This window comes from Lontra canadensis, unplaced genomic scaffold (genome assembly GCF_010015895.1).
Source record: "Lontra canadensis isolate GAN:19392208 unplaced genomic scaffold, GSC_riverotter_1.0 scaffold153, whole genome shotgun sequence".
Classification (NCBI taxonomy): Eukaryota; Metazoa; Chordata; class Mammalia; order Carnivora; family Mustelidae; genus Lontra; species Lontra canadensis.
Window position 1 is genome coordinate 401,174 of NW_022631147.1, and position 20,913 is coordinate 422,086.

The 20,913-nt window shown below is 35.0% G+C and overlaps 1 protein-coding gene across 11 annotated transcripts in view; it reads left to right on the plus strand.

Moving 5' to 3' along the window:
• The window catches only part of ERC1 (ELKS/RAB6-interacting/CAST family member 1), a 563,354-nt gene that overhangs the window by 271,007 nt on the left and 271,434 nt on the right, over positions 1-20,913 (plus strand). For 8 of the 11 annotated variants that reach the window (XM_032844410.1, XM_032844412.1, XM_032844416.1 and 5 more), the window contains one exon: positions 3,058-3,189. The exons of the other annotated variants lie outside the window; for them this stretch is intronic. In XM_032844410.1, coding sequence (XP_032700301.1) covers positions 3,058-3,189 — 132 coding nt within the window. The remainder of the gene's footprint in view (positions 1-3,057; positions 3,190-20,913) is intronic. 11 annotated transcript variants of the gene reach the window in all.

The following is a 20,913-nucleotide window of genomic DNA, read 5'->3' on the forward strand; positions in this document are numbered from 1 at the left end:
CCTTGAGTTTCTATCCTCTCCTGTGAATTCTCTTTATTCTCTAGGTTTCTGGTTACCCGGATGTTCCCCTCACTACTCATTTATGATAGATATCCTTTTTTTTTGGGTCCCATGTCTTCCTCTTTCTAGGTTCACTTAAGTTTGATGGACCACATCCCTAGTAGCTTTCTGAGAGAGTCTGTGATTTTAAGATTTTGATTTTGCATTCTTCCCTTACATTTGATTGATAGTTTGGATATAGAATTCTAGATCAGAAAGCATCTTTCCTTAAGAGTTTTGAAGGCATAACTTCAGTTGTCTTCTGATTCTTTGTTTTACATAAAAAATTCCAGTGCCTTCCAATTTTTTTTCTTTGTGGGCAATCATTTTTGGCCTTTCTAAAACTTAAAAATCTTTTCTCTAGTATTCTAAACTTAAAAAAAAAAAGTAGAATACCCATATTATAGTCTAAGTATAATAAATGTATTTAATCTTCAGTGAAAATGTAAGAAAAGGGAAGGATAATTATAAATATGATCTAGCAGTGTGCTTTAGGACCTCAGTATTTGTAGAACTAAAAGATTCTATTCATTTCTGTCATTGGCTCAATATTTTATTAAATGAAAAAGATTCAAGGTGTGTAATTCAGTACAAAGAAAACTTCTTTGGTTTACCTTAGCAGGTATCTATTAAGATTCTGAAAATAAGACTGGAGCCACATTTTACTCACTAGTTGGATTAAGTAGTTACAGACTTTGTTGGTCTTGGTGTTGGATGTGATGAGAATATTTGCTGTCTTCATTCTTTTGTTACTACCCTGGTTTAATACAGCTTTCTTGGACCGCATGGTTCCATACGTTATTTTACATTGATTTCAAATTGTATTATAAGTTATGTAATTTATAGTATTTCATAAATAATATTTTAACAGTTTTCTGATTTTTATTTGTGGTATTTCTTGACTTTTGTTCTTTGTCCTTATTATAGACACGGATTTTGAGCCATCTTTACCATTAAGTCCAGAAAGTTTTCTTAAATAAATGGCCTTGTACCCAGAGCTCATCGGATAGACTCTGATTTTTGTACTGGTTTTGATGAAACTTTCAGTATGAGAACTGATTATCTGGATTATGACAAATTACTAAGTATCCTCTCTCTAAAAAAGTTTTACTGATAAAGCCACAAAGCTATTTTTCAGCGAGTGCAGAAAAGCAGATAATCTGTTTGTTTGAAATAGGTTCTGGGAAGTTATCTGGGATAAGTTTTTCAGCCTCAGTTTAGGTTAGAATAACAGAAGCCTTTCAGGAGATCTCTCAAAGACAGTGTTAAGAGTAAAGAATATCACAGACTGGACAAAAACATAATAATATTGTGTTATTCAGAACCAGTTGATAATGGGAAGCATTTGTGTTTCTTTTTGCTTACAGCAATCTGTAATTCAGAATCCCATGTTACTACAAATAAAGTTATTCATTGGAGTTTTTGAGAGGACTGAATTCGCTGACAATTGCATCTCTTTCCACATAATCCTTCTGTTGCATTTCATATTCTTTGAATCAAAAGGAACTATGTTGGACTTTGTTTCTATTGTCCCTCTCTGCTTGGCATTGTTTTAGAAATGTTCCACAGTAACTTCAGCAGTTTTGGAAGCTGCACTTTGCTGCTCATGGCAGGCCACCCGGAAGCATTAAGATTTCAAGAAAAAACATTTTTTGATATAGCTAAACTGCCCTTATAAGAGAACCTTACTTATGGGGCTAAATCAGGTTATTTTTAACATTTTCTCCTAGAAAAATGAACACTTAAAAACAAATGAATGTGACATACATTACTGAAATGTGAATATTCTTTTAATCTCATTTTTTTTAGTTGGAAAAATGAGAACAAAAGATTTATCAAGTTTTTGTTATGAAAGATGTTAAATAGTAAGATATTCTTTCAGTGCTAGGAGAAAAGTCTGATTTGCCTTTGACAGATTTCCAGTTCTGGATTTCTGAAGACAAGGTTGTTAGAAAGGACTTTCTGTGCCTTACACTTAAAAAGTGAACTACAATCTAATTAAATGAGAGTTGCATAGATGAATGACAAAATCCTTTGATATCTTTTACTGATATGAGTATTCTGAAAGTTGGAGAGTGTTTCAGCGACTCTTGTTCTTTTGTTTTTAATTTAATTGTATTAGTAAAAGATAGCACTTTCTTTTTAATCTTTCGGTTCTAGAAAAATTTCAAGAGGAAATGCTTAATAATAACCTGATGCATCTAATTCTTAATACTGCTTGAACTCTGCTTCATTTACCCTTCTTTTTTTAAGATCTTTCCTTTCTTACATGTTCTTACATGTTCAAAATCTGTAGGATTTTGTCTTTCTTTTAGGAATCCATATTTGCCTTCCCAGGAGTTAATTTTTAAACTTATTTAGAATATCAAGGTTCGTGGGAATTGGTTGGCTAACTAAATTACTCATCCTCAGCCTGATCACTTATATCCAGTGACCATTTTTAGTTTTCTCTATGAGATTAAGAGAAACCTTTGATGTCTTGAAATCATTAGGAAACTACTTTCTTTTTCATTTATTTTTTTTTTCTAAATTGGTTTGCTGACAGTCGTCTGTGTGAAGAATATAATCTGAAAAATCATGCTATTTAACTTTTTCATCAAGGCTGAACTTTGTAGGGAGAGAATGTTTTGATATTAAGTCTTATTACTTAGGCTTCATCTAAGCTGGCTTAAAGCCCAGTTTAGAAAGTAATTCAGAAACAGCTTTGTGTTTTTAAGTAATCAAGTCCTTGCTGCCTATGCTGCTTAACACAGTTTTATTCTCTCTGTTACAGAGAACAAATCCATCACTAATTTCTCTTGCTTAACTAACTTGACCTTTTGCTCTTAATAATATACTTCAACCTCCTATTATACTTCTTTTCTTCCCTTGTTCTTTGCTCTGTGAGGATATCTTTCTGGCTTGGATTTACTTCTGGAGGGAAGGATATTTAATAAGCAAATAGTCCTTTCTTGATAAATAGTCTCTCCTTGTGTTAACTAATTAGTCTACTTCACCTAGTCTTCCATCGTTTTCCAGGACAGTCTCCGTAAGAAGGATGACAGGATTGAAGAGCTGGAAGAAGCACTAAGAGAAAGTGTACAGATAACTGCAGAGCGAGAAATGGTGCTGGCACAAGAGGAGTCAGCCAGGACCAGTGCTGAAAAACAGGTCTGCAATTTCATACAGTTACTGGCAATGCTGCTGGTTAAACACAAGGTAAAACCCAACCAGTATAGTATAGGTAAACTGTACATATGTTCAGAGGGTTTCAAAAGCACTTCATCAGGTGTAAGTATTTAAACCTAAAAAAGAATTGAAATAAGGTTGCATAAGAACGACTCATGTTAAGAGTCAGTGCATTAATAAATTGGGGCTTATTTCACATATATGGGTATGGTATATGCTCTTGTATCTGGTGAGATGGAATGGAATTTGTCTGTTGTGAGACTGGTCACAGTCCTGATTTTAAATTGAATGGGAAAACACAAACATTTCTGAGTTAAAATGTTAAATTTAAATAAGAGTTTATTTTATACCCTGCCTTGTTCAAAAGAGGAGTTAAAGTTATCACAAGATGTTGACAAGGTTACTAGCAAGTATGAAGGACATAGTTATCATGGGACTTGGGAGCCCCAGAGCAGCATGCCCTGAAGTGACTTGCTAAAGACTTCTGCTGCTGCTGTGTGTGGTGTTTGCTTTATATAGTTTTTACATCTTTTAGATCCCTGTACACTTGCTTTTGACTTGTTGTTAGGAAGGATAAGTGAAATTGGGAAATGTGAATGGAAGAAATGGTTCTAACAAGAGAAGGCTCTAATCTCAATTCCTAGTGTGAGTGTGATTGGAGGTTTTGAATGTCCCTTAGAGATTCATGACATGTAATTTTTTGTTATTGTTTCCTTTCCATTTCTTTGTTGGAGAACTGTATGTGCTAAAAAGGTAAAAAATTCAATGAGAGGGTAACCTGAATCTTTTGGGGAACCCCCATGATGAGACCACTGTGGTCTTGTGAGTTAAGGTAGTTGAACAGCAAGGAAGTAGGGTACATTTTCAAAGGAGACATGATGTAGTGTGTGCCATAAGGGAGTCCCTTCATAACTGTGTTAGGATGAGGATATGCTTTCTTTAGTGCTAAATATAGAAAGAAAGACAAACTGATAGTTTTTAGCCAAACTGAAGAAAAATGGAACTTTTCACAGTCTTTCAGTGCACTGTTCCTACATAAATGCCTTGTCCACTTCTAGTTTGAATATTTCCTGATACACAGTGAAATAGAGCTTGGGTAGTAGAAAGCTTCAGAGAAGGGATGGTGACAGTCATTGATCCAGGGTGAAGAGGGATTTTCTTTTATCTTGATTTACCTTTTTTATATTCTTACCTTTATTTTCAAAATGTCCCCATTTTTTTCTTTCTTTAAAGATTTTTTCTGCTTGGGGATTGTTATTTAGTGACAGGTCTTACATATCATGTAGAAATGTTGGCCATTGATGATAATACATCATATCATTATGGCATATAAATTGCTAGTATGTGTTTTTTAATTTTAAAATGTCTTCTTGTGTGATCTAGTTATAATTTGGTTTTTTGGGGGTTGATTTTTATATATTTATGCATTTATGTAGTATTTAAAACAGACTTATTTTAGATCAGTTTTTTTGTTTTGTTTTATAGTTTACAGAAAAGTTGAGCAGAAAGTACATGGAATTCCCATATTTTCCTTCTTCCACCTCAGTTTTCCCTATTGTTAACATCTAGCATTGGTGTGATAGATTTATTAGAATTGATGAGCCAATATTGATACATTATTAACTGGTCCATAGCTTAAATTTTGGTCCGCTCTTCATCTCATACAGTCTTGTGGGTTTTGCCAAATGTCTGATGTCATGTATTCACTGTTAACAGTATCATGCAGAATAGTTTTATTGCCCCAAAGATCCTCTGTGCTCCAATTGTTTGTCCTTCCTCCATCTCCCCAATCCTTGATCTTTTTCCTGTCTCCATAGTTTTTCCTTTTCTAGAATGTCATATAGGTGGAATAACAGTATGTAGCCTTTTCTGACTGAGTTTTTCCATTTAGCCTTGCACTTAAGGTTCTTCCAGGTCTTTTTTGTGGCCTGATAACTCCTTTTGTTTTACTTCTGAATAATTTTCCATTGTATAGACATGCCACAGTTTGTTCCTTCACCTGTTGAAGAACATCTTGATTACTCCCAATGTTTGGTAATTATGGATAAAGCTTCTATGAACATGTATGTGTAGGTTTTTGTATGGACATAAATTATCAACTCATACCTGGGAATTGCTGGATTTTATGATAAGACTATAGTTAGCTTTGTAAGGAACTGTGAAACTGTCTTCCAAAGTGGCTATATGTAATTTGCTTTTAATTGCATGCTTTTTCTTTCTTTCCTGTTTATCTTTTTTCCACCATTCCGCTACTCACTGCCTTTCTGAAGCTGTTGAGTGAAATATTGCATGAGACCAGTCATTTGGGCTCTTAAGTGGTTTAAGGTATGAAGAAGCTGTTTTCATGTTTGTATTTCTGAGGCCGTGTAACCTTCATCTACTGTCCCCTCCTGCTGTCATCTTCTGTTCTTATTTTTATCTTTTTCCGTCCTATAACTCCACTGTTAATTTTACTGATACGTATTAATTGTATATACCAAGGTGCTCTACAGATACTCATTTTGAAATATCTTAAATGGGTAAATAAAGCTTTTTTTGGCTGGGGACATTATTCTTATTATCTGCTCAGGTTCAGAAATTATCTATCTCTTATCTAAATTTAGCCTCTGAGAAGAAAAAACTCCCTCTGATAGAAGGAAGATATCTATATCTCTTGATTTCTTGAAGAGCAAAGCAAAATTTTTTGGGAATAATCTCTTTTCACTAAAATAAAATACAGAGCCTTTTAAAGTTTGAGAGGGGAAAACTCAAAAAGGAAAAAATTTCTTATAGGATCCCCTTATAGTTTCTTTATTCCCAATACTACATGCTGCTCCATATTGAGCCCATGCCCCAAATGAGAAATTGTGTAATGATCCCACGAAGGAAGATGTCCTATAACCTGTGTTGTCAAATGGAGAGATGAAAGTGAATAATCCAATGAGGGGAATCCCAAGGGCTCTGTTTACTTTAGCTTTGTGCTTTTCTACATGGATTTTCTTCTTCTGAAACTTACCTCTGCTCAAGTTTTAGCAGGTTTTGTGTTTTGTTGAACATGAGAGTCCATTTTCTTAAAATGAGACTAGAGTAAAATATGTTCTCTAAAGTCTCAGGATTCTGAGGAGGTAGGGAGCAGCATCTTTGGTTCAGCAGTGCTGCTATCAACTTAAATTTAAATGCAGTACATGCATGGAGTACTGGGTGTTATCCACAAACGTGAATCACTACATCAAAAACTAATGATGTACTGTGTGGTGACTAACAAAATAATAAAATTAAATTTAAAAAAACTTAAATTTTTGAAATCCTTTTTTTTTTATTTGAAAAGAATGTTTTAAATATCTTCACTAAGAGTAAGTTTATTTTTTGAAGAAGCCTTTTGCCAACTATATTGCTAACTAAAGTTTTAAAAAATGCCTCTCAAGTAATATGGTATTTTCTTGTGGCTCAGTAAGCTGGATTTCTATCTGTTCCTGAAGAGTATTTCTTAATGTTTTGAGCAGTGATAAAGATATATTCTCTCAGTATAACTGAAATTTGCACATGAATTCTAACTTTTATTTTTAAAAGCTAATTTTTAATAGTGTTACTCATTTTTTAAATTGCTATTTTTGATGATATTTGGTTTGAATGTTAAATATAAATTTTGACCTAGAAGATCATAAGGTTTTACCTATGATTTGCAAGTAGTTATAGAACAATGAGCATTTTTTAGGGTTATATCCTCAAAATTCCCCCCCACATATTTGTATATTAAATATTGTGCATTCCAATAATTAAAATCACTTGAACAACAACAAAAATGGCACTCTGATTAAACGCCGTATTACAGCCTAATAGGACATGTTGGACCCACTTGGTTTTTTACTCTGAATCTCACAGAATACCCAGCTGCTTCTTTCAGTGTTCAACTTCTTTTCCTTCCTTTGGCCTTCACTGCCAGTAGTTCTTGATTCTTTATTGTGAAAATGGGCAGTAGAGTCACTTAAATTTGATCCAGCCTCTTTGCGTCTTACAAAATTCAATAGCTAAAAAGAAATAAAATAAGAAGGCAGTGCTAATGGCATGTACGGTGCATATTGGTGGCACATGCTTCATTATGATTCGCTTGTTTGCTTCTCGGTTCCGTTGTTACTTTTGAAGGCAGTGGATTTTTTTCTTGTGTTTCTGTCTTCTTCAGTTTCACCTTAATCAAATTTCTTATCCTCAGCCATGTCTGGTTTGTTAGACACAGTCGTGGAGGAAATGGAGCGAGGTGCAAGAGTGCGTGGGGTCCAGACTGCAACTGGCAACCGCCAAGTATCCCACCTTTTTTCCTTCTTAAAGATTCATTAAATTCTCTATTGGCTGCGAATCTATCCCATCAGTTTTATAGCATTTATCACCATAGTACCCAAATACTTTCTCAAACAGAACAAGTTACCACTACTGAAGCATCACTAGTAACTGGGTAGCCGGTAGAAGATGATGTGTGCTAATAAAACTATAGTTGTACTCTCCAGTACTTCCCATGGCCTTCTTACTTTTAGCTGTTCCCAGAGTTGACAGTTTATTCTTTGGCTGTATAATCATAGTCCTGTACTGGTCTGAACATTTGTAGTAAGCTATATTTCTCATTTTTTTAATTAAATGGCAGTAATGCTCAGAAAATAAAATAATGATCCTTTTACTAATGCTACTCTTTCTGCAAACATTATTGACTACCTTGTAGTTTTGCAGATATTACACTAGCGCTGGAAATAGAAAGGTAATAAAAACAGTCTCTGCTTCAAGAAGTTCATTGTTTATTCAGAAAGACTGAAGAATGAACCTATAATTATGGTTCAGTTTGATAAGTGTCATGGTAGTGATCTGAATAGAGAGCATTAACAGTAGAAGAGGAGGAACAGGCATATAATCCCGATCAGAGAGGTTCATAGAAGGCTTCCTGGAGGAAGTGACTAATGCATGGGCTGAGTCTTAAGAAGAAAGAGCTAAGCAAAAAGGAGGTGGAAGGATATTGACCATAGTCCATATAGAGGGATCAGTATGTGTGAAAACTGGAAGCATCGGGAATCTTTAAATAGCAGTTAGTAGCTATAGTTCAGGATAAATATGTATGCCACAATCTGTGGGAAGGAGGGGGAAGTGATACAATCTGATCATGCTGAAGCATGTTTAGTCAGATGTTGTGCTCCAGCATTTAATTTTATGATCAAGGAAGTGGAGAACTATTGAAGCATTTTAAGTACATAACAATATTTTATCATGAGTTTGCTTTCTCACTCATTCATTCATTCATTCAACAGATCTTTATTGAGCATCCAGGGGTGCTGTGGTAGTCTGGGGTAATATATCATGGTGTAGAAAGCAGCTGTGGTCTCTCCCCTAACAGAACTTATAGTCTGTAGAGGGACACAGACACTAATCCAACAACCATTTAATCACAAGTTACCGCAAAGTACTGTAAAAAATAGGAATAGGTTTTCTGTAATTTGGTGGAATTTGGAGAGGTTAGAACTTATTTTTCATTGAGTGCTCAGAGAGGGTCCTCTGATAAAGTAACATTAACCTGGGTCTTGAAGGGTGAGAAGCGTGCCATGTGAAGAATGGGGAGGAATCAATGTTTGTGACGGCAGTAAGGTAGAAAGAACTGGACATGTGTGAGGACGACTGGTATTACTTGGGGAGTGGGAGCACCGCAAGGCATGCAGGGCCTTAGGTAAGGGGTGGCCAGGAGGTGGCTTTTTTTTTTTTTTTTTTTTTTTAACAGAGATCACAGGTAGGCAGAGATGCAGGCAGAGAGAGAGGAGGAAGCAGGCTCTCTGCTCAGCAGAGAGCCCGTTGCGGGACTCCATCCCAGAACCCTGGGATCATGACCTGAGCTGAAGGCAGAGGCTTTAACCCACTGAGCAACCCAGGTGCCCCGATCTGGCATTTTTTTAAGAATGGTAGAAGCCATTAAAGAGGTTTAATCAATGCATGACATCCGCTGATTATGTTTTTAAAAGATGAGTTATTAGAGTAGCCTAGGCCAGAGTTCTTCTAACTGAGGTACACGTATACCTGGAGATGGCACGAACATTTTCTAAAAGGATGCATGGGCACAGGTGCCCAGCTTCTAAACATCCTTTTCCTTCAAATTGATCTGCCTTAGGGGCCACCTAAGATGAGCAGATTCTTTTTACTTCCCTTTTCCCTCACTTTACAATAGGCACATGTCTCCTGAATCTTAGTGTTTTATATTCCTCTAGGGAAGGTGGGGGGAGCCTCTGGAACAGTTACAAACAGATAATTGCAAATATTGGTGTTAAGAAGATGGATCAGAAAAGTCAGATTGTTTATAATTCTTTGTTTTCAATAGAATTGGATAACCTAATTAAGTTGTCAGCTGATAGATAATTATAAATAATTTTTAATAATAGGCTACTATGTGATTTGGGGCATATAATTCTGAAGGAGTGCAAAATATTGGGACATACTGCTATAAAACATTTCCTTCCATTCCTATCTATTTATTTATATAAAGGTTTCTTAGTCCTATGAAAAAGAAGCATACGATAGAATTGCTACTGAACCCTGAATGAATACTATTCATCAAGGAATATCTAATAAAATAAAAATTCCATTAATTTCATTATGATAAATACGTTTAATGATATGACACATTTTTAGTAAAATTTTATTTTCACATTTAATATGTATTCTTTCAAAATACCACATATATAAGTTTTGATTGATCATGTTATTAGTAGTTATAATAGTCAATTTAAAAGAATTTTTTAATAGAGTTATAGTAGGAAATGTTGTAAATATGAAATTTAAATTTATGTACATATCTTTGATGCAGAAAAGTATGAGAGAGGATCTATACAAACAGTCTAGCATAAAATAAATTACATCATTATAAAATTTTAGGAAGAAATGGAACAGAAACACCAGGTCAAAGAGAAAAAGGAACATGTAAAATGTTTAATCACTTAAGAACAGTTTGTCTTTACAGTTTTTATTTTTTTTTTTTTAAGATTTTATTTATTTATTTGACAGACAGAGATCACAAGTAGGCAGAGAGGCAGGCAGAGAGAGAGAGAGGAGGAAGCAGGCTCCCTGCAGAGCAGAGAGCCTGATGTGGGGCTTGATCCCAGGACTCTGGGATCATGACCTGAGCCGAAGGCAGAGGCTTAACCCATTCAGCCACCCAGGCGCCCTGTCTTTACAGTTTTTAAATAGATAAAAGTAGATAGAAAGTCACCATAGTATTTATATTTAATTGGATACTTTCTTTTTAAAAAAAAGAATGATACCTTATTTTTTAAAACATTCTAAAATATCTAAGAAATCACATTCTTTGCAATTCTTTAAACTTATGAGTTAAAAATAGATATCAGGTTAAAATTATAGTTATGTAAACTATTTTAGGAGGCATACAAACAAAGTCATGTAGGCTTCTGGTCTAGGCAAGAAACTGTAAATTAGGATGTAGGTGGGTAAATTGCATAGTGGCAGTGGGAACAGAGACAAGTGGATGGATTTAGAATGTCTTTTGGAAGTAGAACTAAAAAGACTTGGTGAATTCCATGTATGGGTAAGGCTGAAGGAGAATACAAAGATAATTTTCCAGTTACTGGCTAGACAACTGGGTAGATGTTGGTTCCATTTTCTGAGATAAGAAATCCTGAGGGAAAAACTTGTTTGAGGCTAAGAACCAAGAAATTTTGCTTAAAAAAATGATAGTTATTAGTAGTAGTAGTTATTATTAGTAGTAGAATTATTACCACATCAGATGTATATATCAACCCAGTTTTCTCTTCTGAAATAAACTATTGTCTACTTCATGTCTACTTTGTACCTTTTTTCAGCCATTTCATTGACATCTCAACCTGAAATCATCCAAATCCAGAACCCTTGATTCCTTTCCTTAAACCAGTTTTTCCCCAGGCCTTTTCATCTTATGTGAGCAAACACTCTTATCCTACAAATCTGAAATTAGTCATGGTGCAAGTTAGGAGAAGCAAGTCCGAGAAAGGCTGAAGTGATAGGTTAGGTACAGAGATTGTAAACTCTGGTTCAGAAAGCTACTCCAGAGGTTTAGGGAAGCTATATTACATAGTGGCTAAGAAAGTGGGTTCTGGGTTAGCATCTTTGATTGGAATTATGGTATAATCACTTAAAAATTATAACTGCAGACAAATTATTTCTCTGTCGATTCCCTGAGCTGTCAAAAATACTATAACTGCCACACCAAGGAGAGGTTATATGTGTGTGTGTGTGTGTGTGTGTGTGTGTGTATATATACTTATCTATATATACATATACGTAGATATGTATATGTATATATACACTTATAACAGAGTTGGCATATAGTGAGCACCCAGTAAACCTTAGTAGCTAAGGTTAAGTAGCTACATAGGCTTCTCTTGTTACTACTGTGGCTCTTGATAGCACCAAGGAAAGAGGTTGCTCTCATCAGCAAACAGCCCCAGAGAAACTTAGTATCTACAGACCCCATCTTAGTGTCTTCAGTACTGGTGATAACCAACTTTTTCTTAGAAGTTTTTTAGAAAGTTTTTTAGAAAGTTTAGAATGTTTTTTAGAAAGTTTTTTAGAAAGTTTCTTAGAAGTTTTCATTTGCATATATCAAGTTTTAATCCTTGGGACTTGAGGAAATCCTGTCCCCTGCCACTTCGCAGCCTAGAATGTATAGTATCTGCATCTGCTGGAAATACCACAGCCAGCTAATAGGTTAGTCAAATGGGTATCGTTCTTATCATTCAGTTATTCCTTCTCTGAGAGTCTGTCTTAGGTCAATGTAGGATCTTAGTTCTGTCCATTATTTTCCAATATTCTTTTAGGTTCTCCTCATAAAAATAGTTTTAGTAGCTTTAGTAAATTGTTACAAATGTGTGCTGTGAAATCCAATCCTAATGCTATCCTTCAGTTTTACAGAGTTATGTATTATTCTATGATTTCCTTCAGGAAGGAAAGTAGGGAGGGAAAGAAGAATACTTTCTTTAGCACAATTTATTTATTCATTTATTTATTTATTTATTTATTTTTATTTATTTTTTTAAAGATTTTATTTATTTATTTGACAGACAGAGATCACAAGTAGGCTCCCCGCCGAGCAGAGAGCTGGATGTGGGGCTCGATCCCAGGACCCTGAAATCGTGACCTGAGCTGAAGGCAGAGGATTTAATCCACTGAGCCACCCAGGCGCCCTCTTTAGCACAATTTAAAACAAAATGAGAATTTGAGAACATTATGCTTTGATTTTATTCGTAGAAGTCGGAAGATAGAGAAAATTTAAGATTAAAAAAATGTGTTTGATCCTCATTATCTTAAATTGGAAAGATCTGTTTGAATATTCGTGACTTTTTCCTCTTACCAAACACTCAGATGCGCACACAAACACAGACATTTCCTGCATACTGAAAATACTCAAAAACATTATTTCAGTTGCAGTGCACCCTCCTATTGCCCAGGTATGGTATCCAAATACCATTCGGTATTAAGAGAATTTGAGTTCCAAATAGAAGTTACTTTTTTCTTTTCACATAAAGTGAATTCTAGGAATACACATTTTTCTTCACAAGTACTTATTTGTGACCAAAGCCTCTGTAGTCCTTATAGCAGCATTCTTCAATAGAACTTTGACCCAGTGGATATGTTTTATATCTCTTCTGTTCAGTATGGCAGCTGATGAACACTTAAAATGTGGCTAGAACCCCTGAAGAACCAAATTTTCAATCTATTTAATTTTAAATTCTATTTAATTTTAATTTAAATGGCCACATCTGGCTAGTGGCTGCTGTACTAGACAGTGTGTTGGATGGATGGATACTTATATAGACACATACGTACTTATTAACTGCCATTTAGTTTTTCTTCCTGAGCCTGACAGAATTGTTAGTACTGCTATATAAGGACAAGCACTTTCCTGATGTTGTTGATCCTTTTTTTTGTTTTGTTTTTGGAAAAACATCTGTGGTCTTAAAACGTATTTGTCAAAAGTAATTATTCCTTTTTTTTTTTAAGATTTTATTTTATTTTTTTATTTGACAGAGAGAGAGATTACAAGTAGGCAGAGAGAGGGGAAGAAGCAGACACCCTGCCAAAGCAGAGAACCCAATGCAGGGCTTGATCCCAGGACCCCAAGACCATGACCTGAGCCGAAGGCAGAGGCTTAACCTACTGAGCCACCCAGGAACCCAAAGTAATTATTCCTTTAAGAAATAATGGTGAAAGACTAGGTTAGTAAAAGACTAGGTCACTTTCAAGAGATACCATAATGTGTGTGTGTGTGTGTGTGTGTGTGTCTGTGTCTGTGTGTCTGTGTCTGTGTGTGTGTATTACCCCATGTTTATAGAGTAGTAGACATTTCAATTTATAGCGTGCATGATGGAATTAGTATAGGAAAAAGGAATATAAAAGTTATAGAAACAAGAAAGCAGTGTCTGTCCATAGAGAGAATATGCCATCTTAGTGTTAAGAGTTTAATGGCTTCATAGATAACCATTTACTCCATTACTCTGTTATTCATTCCAATAATGCTTATTGAGAGTTTACTGTATGCTGAGAAATGGAATACACTAGTGAACAAAACAAATATGGTCCCTTTCCTCCTGGTGTTTATATGTTAGGAAGATTAATCACATTTTCATATACATAAACATACTCTTTAAGATTGTGATACAGGCAAATAAATGAAAATGCAGAATTATAAAAAGAGTATAACAAGGGGAACTTATTTAGAACGAATGGTCAGGGAAGATATCCCTAAGACACTGATACTTAAATTGACACATCAAAAGTAAATAGGAACTGGTGAGATTTAGAATGTCAGGAAATTTACTTCATGGAAACCACCCCTGTGGACACCCTAATAATGGGAAGAGCATGGTATAGTTATGCTATAGAACTAAAAGGAAATCACCAGTTAATGGAGAATGCTGAGTAGAAGTGAGTTGGTGGCTGGGTGTATAGGTAGTTGAGTTAGTGAGTGAATAAAGGAATGAAAGAACAGATGGTATGACATGAGACTGGAGAGGTAGGGAGGAACCAGATTATGTAGGATGGTCATGTCAGTGATTTTAGATTTTATCTTAATTGTAATGGCTAGCTTTTAACTCACTTTAAGAAGAAGAATGATAAAAATCCGTTTCGTGTTTCTTTAAAATTTTTTTTAGTTATTTATTTATTTGACAGATAGAGATCACAAGTAGGCAGAGAAGCAGCCAGAGAGAGAGAGGAGGAAGCAGGCTCCCTGCTGAGCAGAGAGCCTGACTCGGTGCTCAATCCCAGGACCCTAGGATCATGACTGAAGCTGAATGCAGAGGCCTTAACCCACTGAGCCACCCAGGTGCCCCACCATTTCATGTTTTAAAAAGATTATTCTGGCAGTTATAGGAAAAATAAATCAGGGATAAGTAAGAAAAAAATAAATGAACAGGGACACTAGGCAGAGTACCTGTTAGGAAGATATTGTGTAATCAGGAACAGAGTAGGGTGTTAGCAATGGAGGTGGAGAGATTTATTTGGAGATAGATGCAATGCGATGTGCTGATATTTTGCATGTGGAAGATCAGGAAGAGGGAGGTGGTATTTGAGATACCTGTGCCCTCTTTCTCATGAAGGTGTTGTCAACTAGGGACTTGGGTATATGGCTTTAGCTCAAAGGTGCGCTGTGAGCTAAAATAGAAACATACTCCAGTTACTCTCAAATGCACATAAATTAAGAAAGTACTTCTTTATTATTACTAGAAAATGTGACACACTGGACGTATATAGCATCTTACTCTTAATATAATTACAAGGCTTGAGATACTGATAATTATTGATTACCTATTAACTGCTGATCATTGTGATAAATAATTAATAGTATTTAATCACTTAAATTCTTCGATATATTAGTGTTACCTGGAGAGAGAAAGAACATCGGGGTTCATAGGGTCCGTTTTCAGAAGAATGAAGGCAGGTTTGCATTTGTTCCCTCTGAATGAAGCAGTGTCTTCATCTTTATTCCATCCTCTTGTCTGGATAAATCCTACTTCTCCTTCCATAAAACCTCCTTTTACCTCCCCCCAAGTCTGAGTTACATGTCTCTCCCATGTTTTTCAGCAGCACTCTGTACTATTTGTTTGACAACACTGTGTTATTATTACTTACTCTCTGTCACTGTAAGAGATTATCTCCACCTTCTCTATTAGAATGAAAACTCCTTGAGGACAGGTGTTGGGTCTTGTTTATTGTTGTATCTTTAGTAACTACTGCCATCATGTCTGGTACATAGTGGCATTCAGTGAATATTTGTTGAGTGAATGAATTAATAATGAGTGAATGAATAAAATTTTATTCTGACCTCCTGACTGTACTCCTGGTAACAGAAGCATCACTTTATTTACTAAGCAATGTGAAGTTTAATTGCAATTTTATGACTCTTACATCAGTTATCAAAAAATAGTTTGAATTATTATAAAAATACGTTGAATTATTACTAAATGTTTTGAATTGTTTTCCTCCTTGCAATTCCTCTCCATGGGATTTGATGAAGTACTTTTTCATCTGCCGGAAAAACTCAAAAAAGATTTCACAATTGTAGATTTAAAGAATTAGATAGTATTACTTGAAAGCTTATTTTTTGTGGTAAAGAGTATTTGATACTAAAGCATGGTAGCTGCAATGGAAAAATAAAATTTAGAAATCTTCATTATCCCTGACCTATCCTTACAGTGGAAAGTAAGAGGACTTACTATGTCTCCTGCAGTGAATATGCAGCACTCTGTCCCACTGTGACTGATCTTTCAGATAGTGGGAGCTAGCAGAAAGTGAGGTTGTGTACCATCTAGTCTTCAACTCTGAGGTAGCAATAAGCCATGTCATAAAAACATGTAAAATTTCAGAACACTCTACAGAACAGATATAAACTGTGATCAAATTAGAATGAAAATGTTTTTGATTCTACTTTATTTCCATCTGGTGGGACTAATACTTATGATCATCACCGGTGATTTCATTAGGTTTTTCAAGATTTGTCTCATCTCTCCTGCCTTAAATATAGATTTATAATATTAAGATCGTTTCCTTTTATACAATACTCTAATGGACTACATTTATAGTTTATAGAAGTTTCTTAACATATATATATGTATTTTACTATTTATCCTTTTGTGCCTTAAATCGATTTCTGTGTTGGTAGTGATGGGGGTTTTTGAGGTGAGTAGCTGAGCGGTCTCAAAGTATTATAAATACAAACATGTTCCTCAGCTACGTGTCTTAGAAGAAAATCCAGTTGTAAATTAGCAGTATGAACTTTGCATTTAAAAGAGATTACTGATTTTTGCAGTAGTCATCATTTTTGGTCAGTGCAAAGATTGAAGGTACTTTGTTCAAAGATTTCATTTTTAAAAAGGTGTTATTATCAAACATTCTATTGGTAAACATGGGGAAAGTGCGTTTTTAATATTCCAAGAATCTGGTATGGTGACAGTTAAATTCACAATTATTTTCTCTTTGCCATTGTGTAACCATTTCAGTATTTAAATCAAGCTCTGTCAAGAGGAACTTAGTAAGTTTCATTGTAGACTCTTGCTCTAATGTCAGTGAGTTTGAATCTCCTTTGTTATGGTGACTGGTTATGAAATCAGTCACTTGACAGACCCTGAAGTGAGACTGCTGGAAATACGTCATGTCTGCCTTCATGGTGACAGCTGGCTACAAAACAAACCCCACCAGAGCCATTCTGCAATTGACAGGGGACTTCAAAGGCCGACAGGGCTGCCACTTCAAAGAGAATTCTGCCATCTCTGGCTTGTTGAAAGAAGAAGTTAAATGGCTATACCCTGCCATAGTAGAAATCTCCATGTTTAGACTTCTCCTCCTTTTGATCTTAGAAAGATGTATGAAATGCTCTTTAAGTTAAAGGAATGATATAGTCTATAGCAATGGCAACCCAATATTATTCTGCATTTCAATCTACTTCTTAATGGAATTACCCAAATATGTTCAAATAACAGTAGGTCTAAAAACTCAAATGTCTCAGAGGATGAGTGCTCAAAAAAGGAATCGAAACTTCATATTAATGTTGTAGCCACTTTCACAAATGTGGAGTAGGTCAGATGGTGAATAAAATGGAGCTCTCAGTGTGTTTTTAAAACTCCTTCAGTTTCTCCTGGTAATTTTAGTCTCCTTTAGTAGAATCATGTTCTGAATATTGATAGTAGGAATGGCAGACAACTAAAACCTGTCATCTCAAGTCCAATTTGCATGGTTTAAACAGACATTTCTCTTTCTCCCCTTTTAGTAACTTTGTACTTGAAATTTTAAACTACCTTGTACTGTTTGAAATGTTACTCATCCAGTTATGCTGGATATGATATTGATATAATTACCTTATTGTATTCAACGAAGGGAAGATCTCAGAGTTTTAATAAAACTCTTCCAATAAAAGACCAAAATACTAACAAGCATTTTGAAGAATAACAATGAAAAGCAGCAACATGAATTTTTTCATTTAGAATACTGATAGCCCTGAAAGAGACTCATTTGATGGAGTTATATGTAGTGTACTTGAAAAAGAAGAAAGGAAACTTTATAAATAACAGGGCAGTAAAAATATGGAGATTTTATATGTAGTATGAAGTGAGAATAGGGCTTGGCTTGAAATCTAAAATTATTACAAGTCAATGGCATGACCTTTTTTAACTGCAATGTTTTCTCTCTCATCCTCTGTATTATAGGATAAAACTGAGAATCCTTACATTATTTTGCCCTGATCTTGTGTTCTTTTTTTCTCTTAAAACTTCTACTTACATATAATAAAAGGGTTGACTTAGCAGAAGCTTTAGAGCACTATAATAACTTCCTCTTTAATTTTGCCAGGTGGGGTCAGTAGACAACAAGTAAAAAAATTCTGAAGGGAAACTGGAGCTCCCAGGAAATAACCACATGACAAAAACAAAATAAAATAAAATAAATAATAATCATCTTTTTACACATGAATGGTTTGTAACAGTACTTCTGAAAGTAGTGCATTTGGGTATGCCTTTTTTATTACAGTTTTTTGCTCTTGAAAAGCTTTTGATAAAATAGTACATGATTATATTATTCTGGAAGCTCAGGAGATATCTATGTTTCTAAATTTTGGCTTGATTTTTCCTTTTCATTCAACAAAAGGACCACATCTGTGTTTTCCAAAGTTATAATCAAATGAAAAATTAACTGCAGTGGAAAAGAAATAAAACCTTGGCACACCCTAAAATTGAACCACAGAGATGAGTGCCAGACTCCATAGATACTGGTTTTCAAAGTAGACATGTTTTTATACTTCTGACTGAACTATGTAACCACTACTGCACTGGGAAGCACTTTTGGAATCTTTGTGGCAGATCTGTAACAGATGATATTTAGTTTGCTTGTAATGAGTTCTTGGGGTGTTTGGCCCTTATTCTGTTATCTCCTACTGAGAAGTTTGATAAACCAAATTATTGACGATAGAGGCAGCCATCCAAGATATCGCTGAAGGTGAAGTCATGAGAGCCAGATGGCTTCCCACTGATTTTTATATGCAGTTTATGTTCTCCTTGGCTGCACCTTCTTGGATGTTTTCAATAAAACTTATCTTCCTAGAGAAATATGCACAGCAGGATTTATCCTACACAACAGATAGTTTTTGTGTGTGGCATGGCCCATGCTCTGTTTTGGCACTCATTTGTCCCCTCCTCTTATCTCCACCCTCTCTAATGAATGAGTAAAGAGGTAATAAGGGCTAGTGTAAAGTGCAGTGAACCAGAAGTTAAGTGATGTGGATTTTAGCTCTTCTGTTTACTAGCTGTGATTTAAGGTGAGGTTCATAGTCTTTCTAAGCCTCTGTAGTGGAATGAAGTAATTTATTAGCCCATAAGTGTTTTGGTAGCTTATAAAGACAGTATACAAATGTTGAGCCTTATTGCTCAACATTATGGCTAGAATAATCTTGTGTGTGTGTGTGTGTGTGTGTGTGTGTGTGTGTGTGTATACACATTTATGTGATGTTTATGAGTTCTCTCTTGGTGTCCTTGGGTTGCCAGACATTAAATCTCATCATTTTGTATTTCTTCTTTGACTAATAGTAAATATGTGGTAAGTAAAATTTTGATTTTTGATGTTACTGTTTTTAATAGTATAATATTGATAAATTTTTGATTTTCATATAACTGTCATTTCATTTGCCAGTATTTTTTTATAACCTTTTCCAGGGGTTATATTGAAATAATATGTTTTCTCCACAAAAAGCATCTGCAATTGATGAAGTATCATTCTGTTTACTTCTAGGTAGCTGTTTGACTTTTTTCCAGCAGTGCAAATGAGAAGGATTAAAATTTTCCATTAAAGTGTCAGTAATCTTTTATTTGCAAACTTAAGATAGGAGTATGAAGCTGTTTTATTCAAATTGTTTATTTGATCTTAGAAAAAGGGCTTAAGACCAATGCTCTGGTCTCTGTTGGTGACTTTATGCTAGTCAGGGGATTGCTGTTTTCTGTCATGAAAAGGAATTAATATTTTCTCCATGTAAAATGGCCAAATGGTTTCAACTATGAAGGAAATTTTTTTTCAAATGCTGGGTATCTTGTACAGCCGTCCTAGCCTGTACTTTAGTCTGTTTTTTGTTTGTTTGTTTGTTTTGGTTTTTGTATTTTTGTTGTGTACTTTAGTCTGTCATCTTGACTTTCTAGTAATGCAGAAAACAACTTTTTTATTTTTCTGAAGAGAATTTACTAGAGCTTGAAGTTCAAGGGAAAGTCTTGTCTTTCCACCTCTGTTTATATTTCCTTGAATTACTCATTTGTCACAAACTCTAATGAGATATAAGGAGGTCTCAGACCCAGATGCAGAAGAGTGTAAAATGATGGTTGCCACATCTTGTTACTGCTGCTGGAGAAAAAATGTGATGTTGCTTAGATTATTTCTATCCTTTTTTCTTATAGGAGTAGAGAAGAGCCATGGAGTCTATGTGAACCCTGGCAGTTACTAATTTTTGTTTCATTTAATTCTGGTATGAATTCTTGGTTGCTGAAGTAAGCAAATTATAGGAGACATTAATCAAGTAACAGTCTTCTGAAAACAAAACAACAAAAAAGTAGTTTTGAGTGCTTTAATTCAGATTTTTAGTCTTTAGTTTTGATGCTTTGTTACCAAAAAAATCATTTAAGTGGAATTAGCAGTGAGATAAACGTTATTAGCCCTTCTTAAACCTGCTTTCCAACCTCAGTGACACAGATGAGATTAATAGCAGCAGGGGACATTTGCTTTGCTTTGAAAATGTGCACCCACACTTTATTGGTGTGGGATTTTTAAAGCTCCACTTAGGAATGATGAGGGGTTATTATAGGGTTTATCTACCTAAGCCCTCTAGGTTGATAAAGAAAAATTGAGATGGCTTAGGGGATGGGGGAAGCATTTCTTTCACGTTGTTGTGTTTGCACTTTTTAAATTTTTAAAAACAATGAAATCTTGCCATTTGCAACTACATGGGTGGACCTAGAGGGTATTTATGCTATGCAAAGTAAGTCAGAGAGAGACAAATACTGTATGATTTCGCTTATATGTGGAATATAAACAAAAAAACAAAAAAGCAAATGATCAAATAGAACAGAAACAAACTCATAGATACAGAGGACAAACTATTGGTTATTAGAGTAGGGAAGAATTGATGGGTGGGGGAAATAGGTAAAGGGGATTAAGAGGTACAAATGTCCAGTTATAAAATAAATT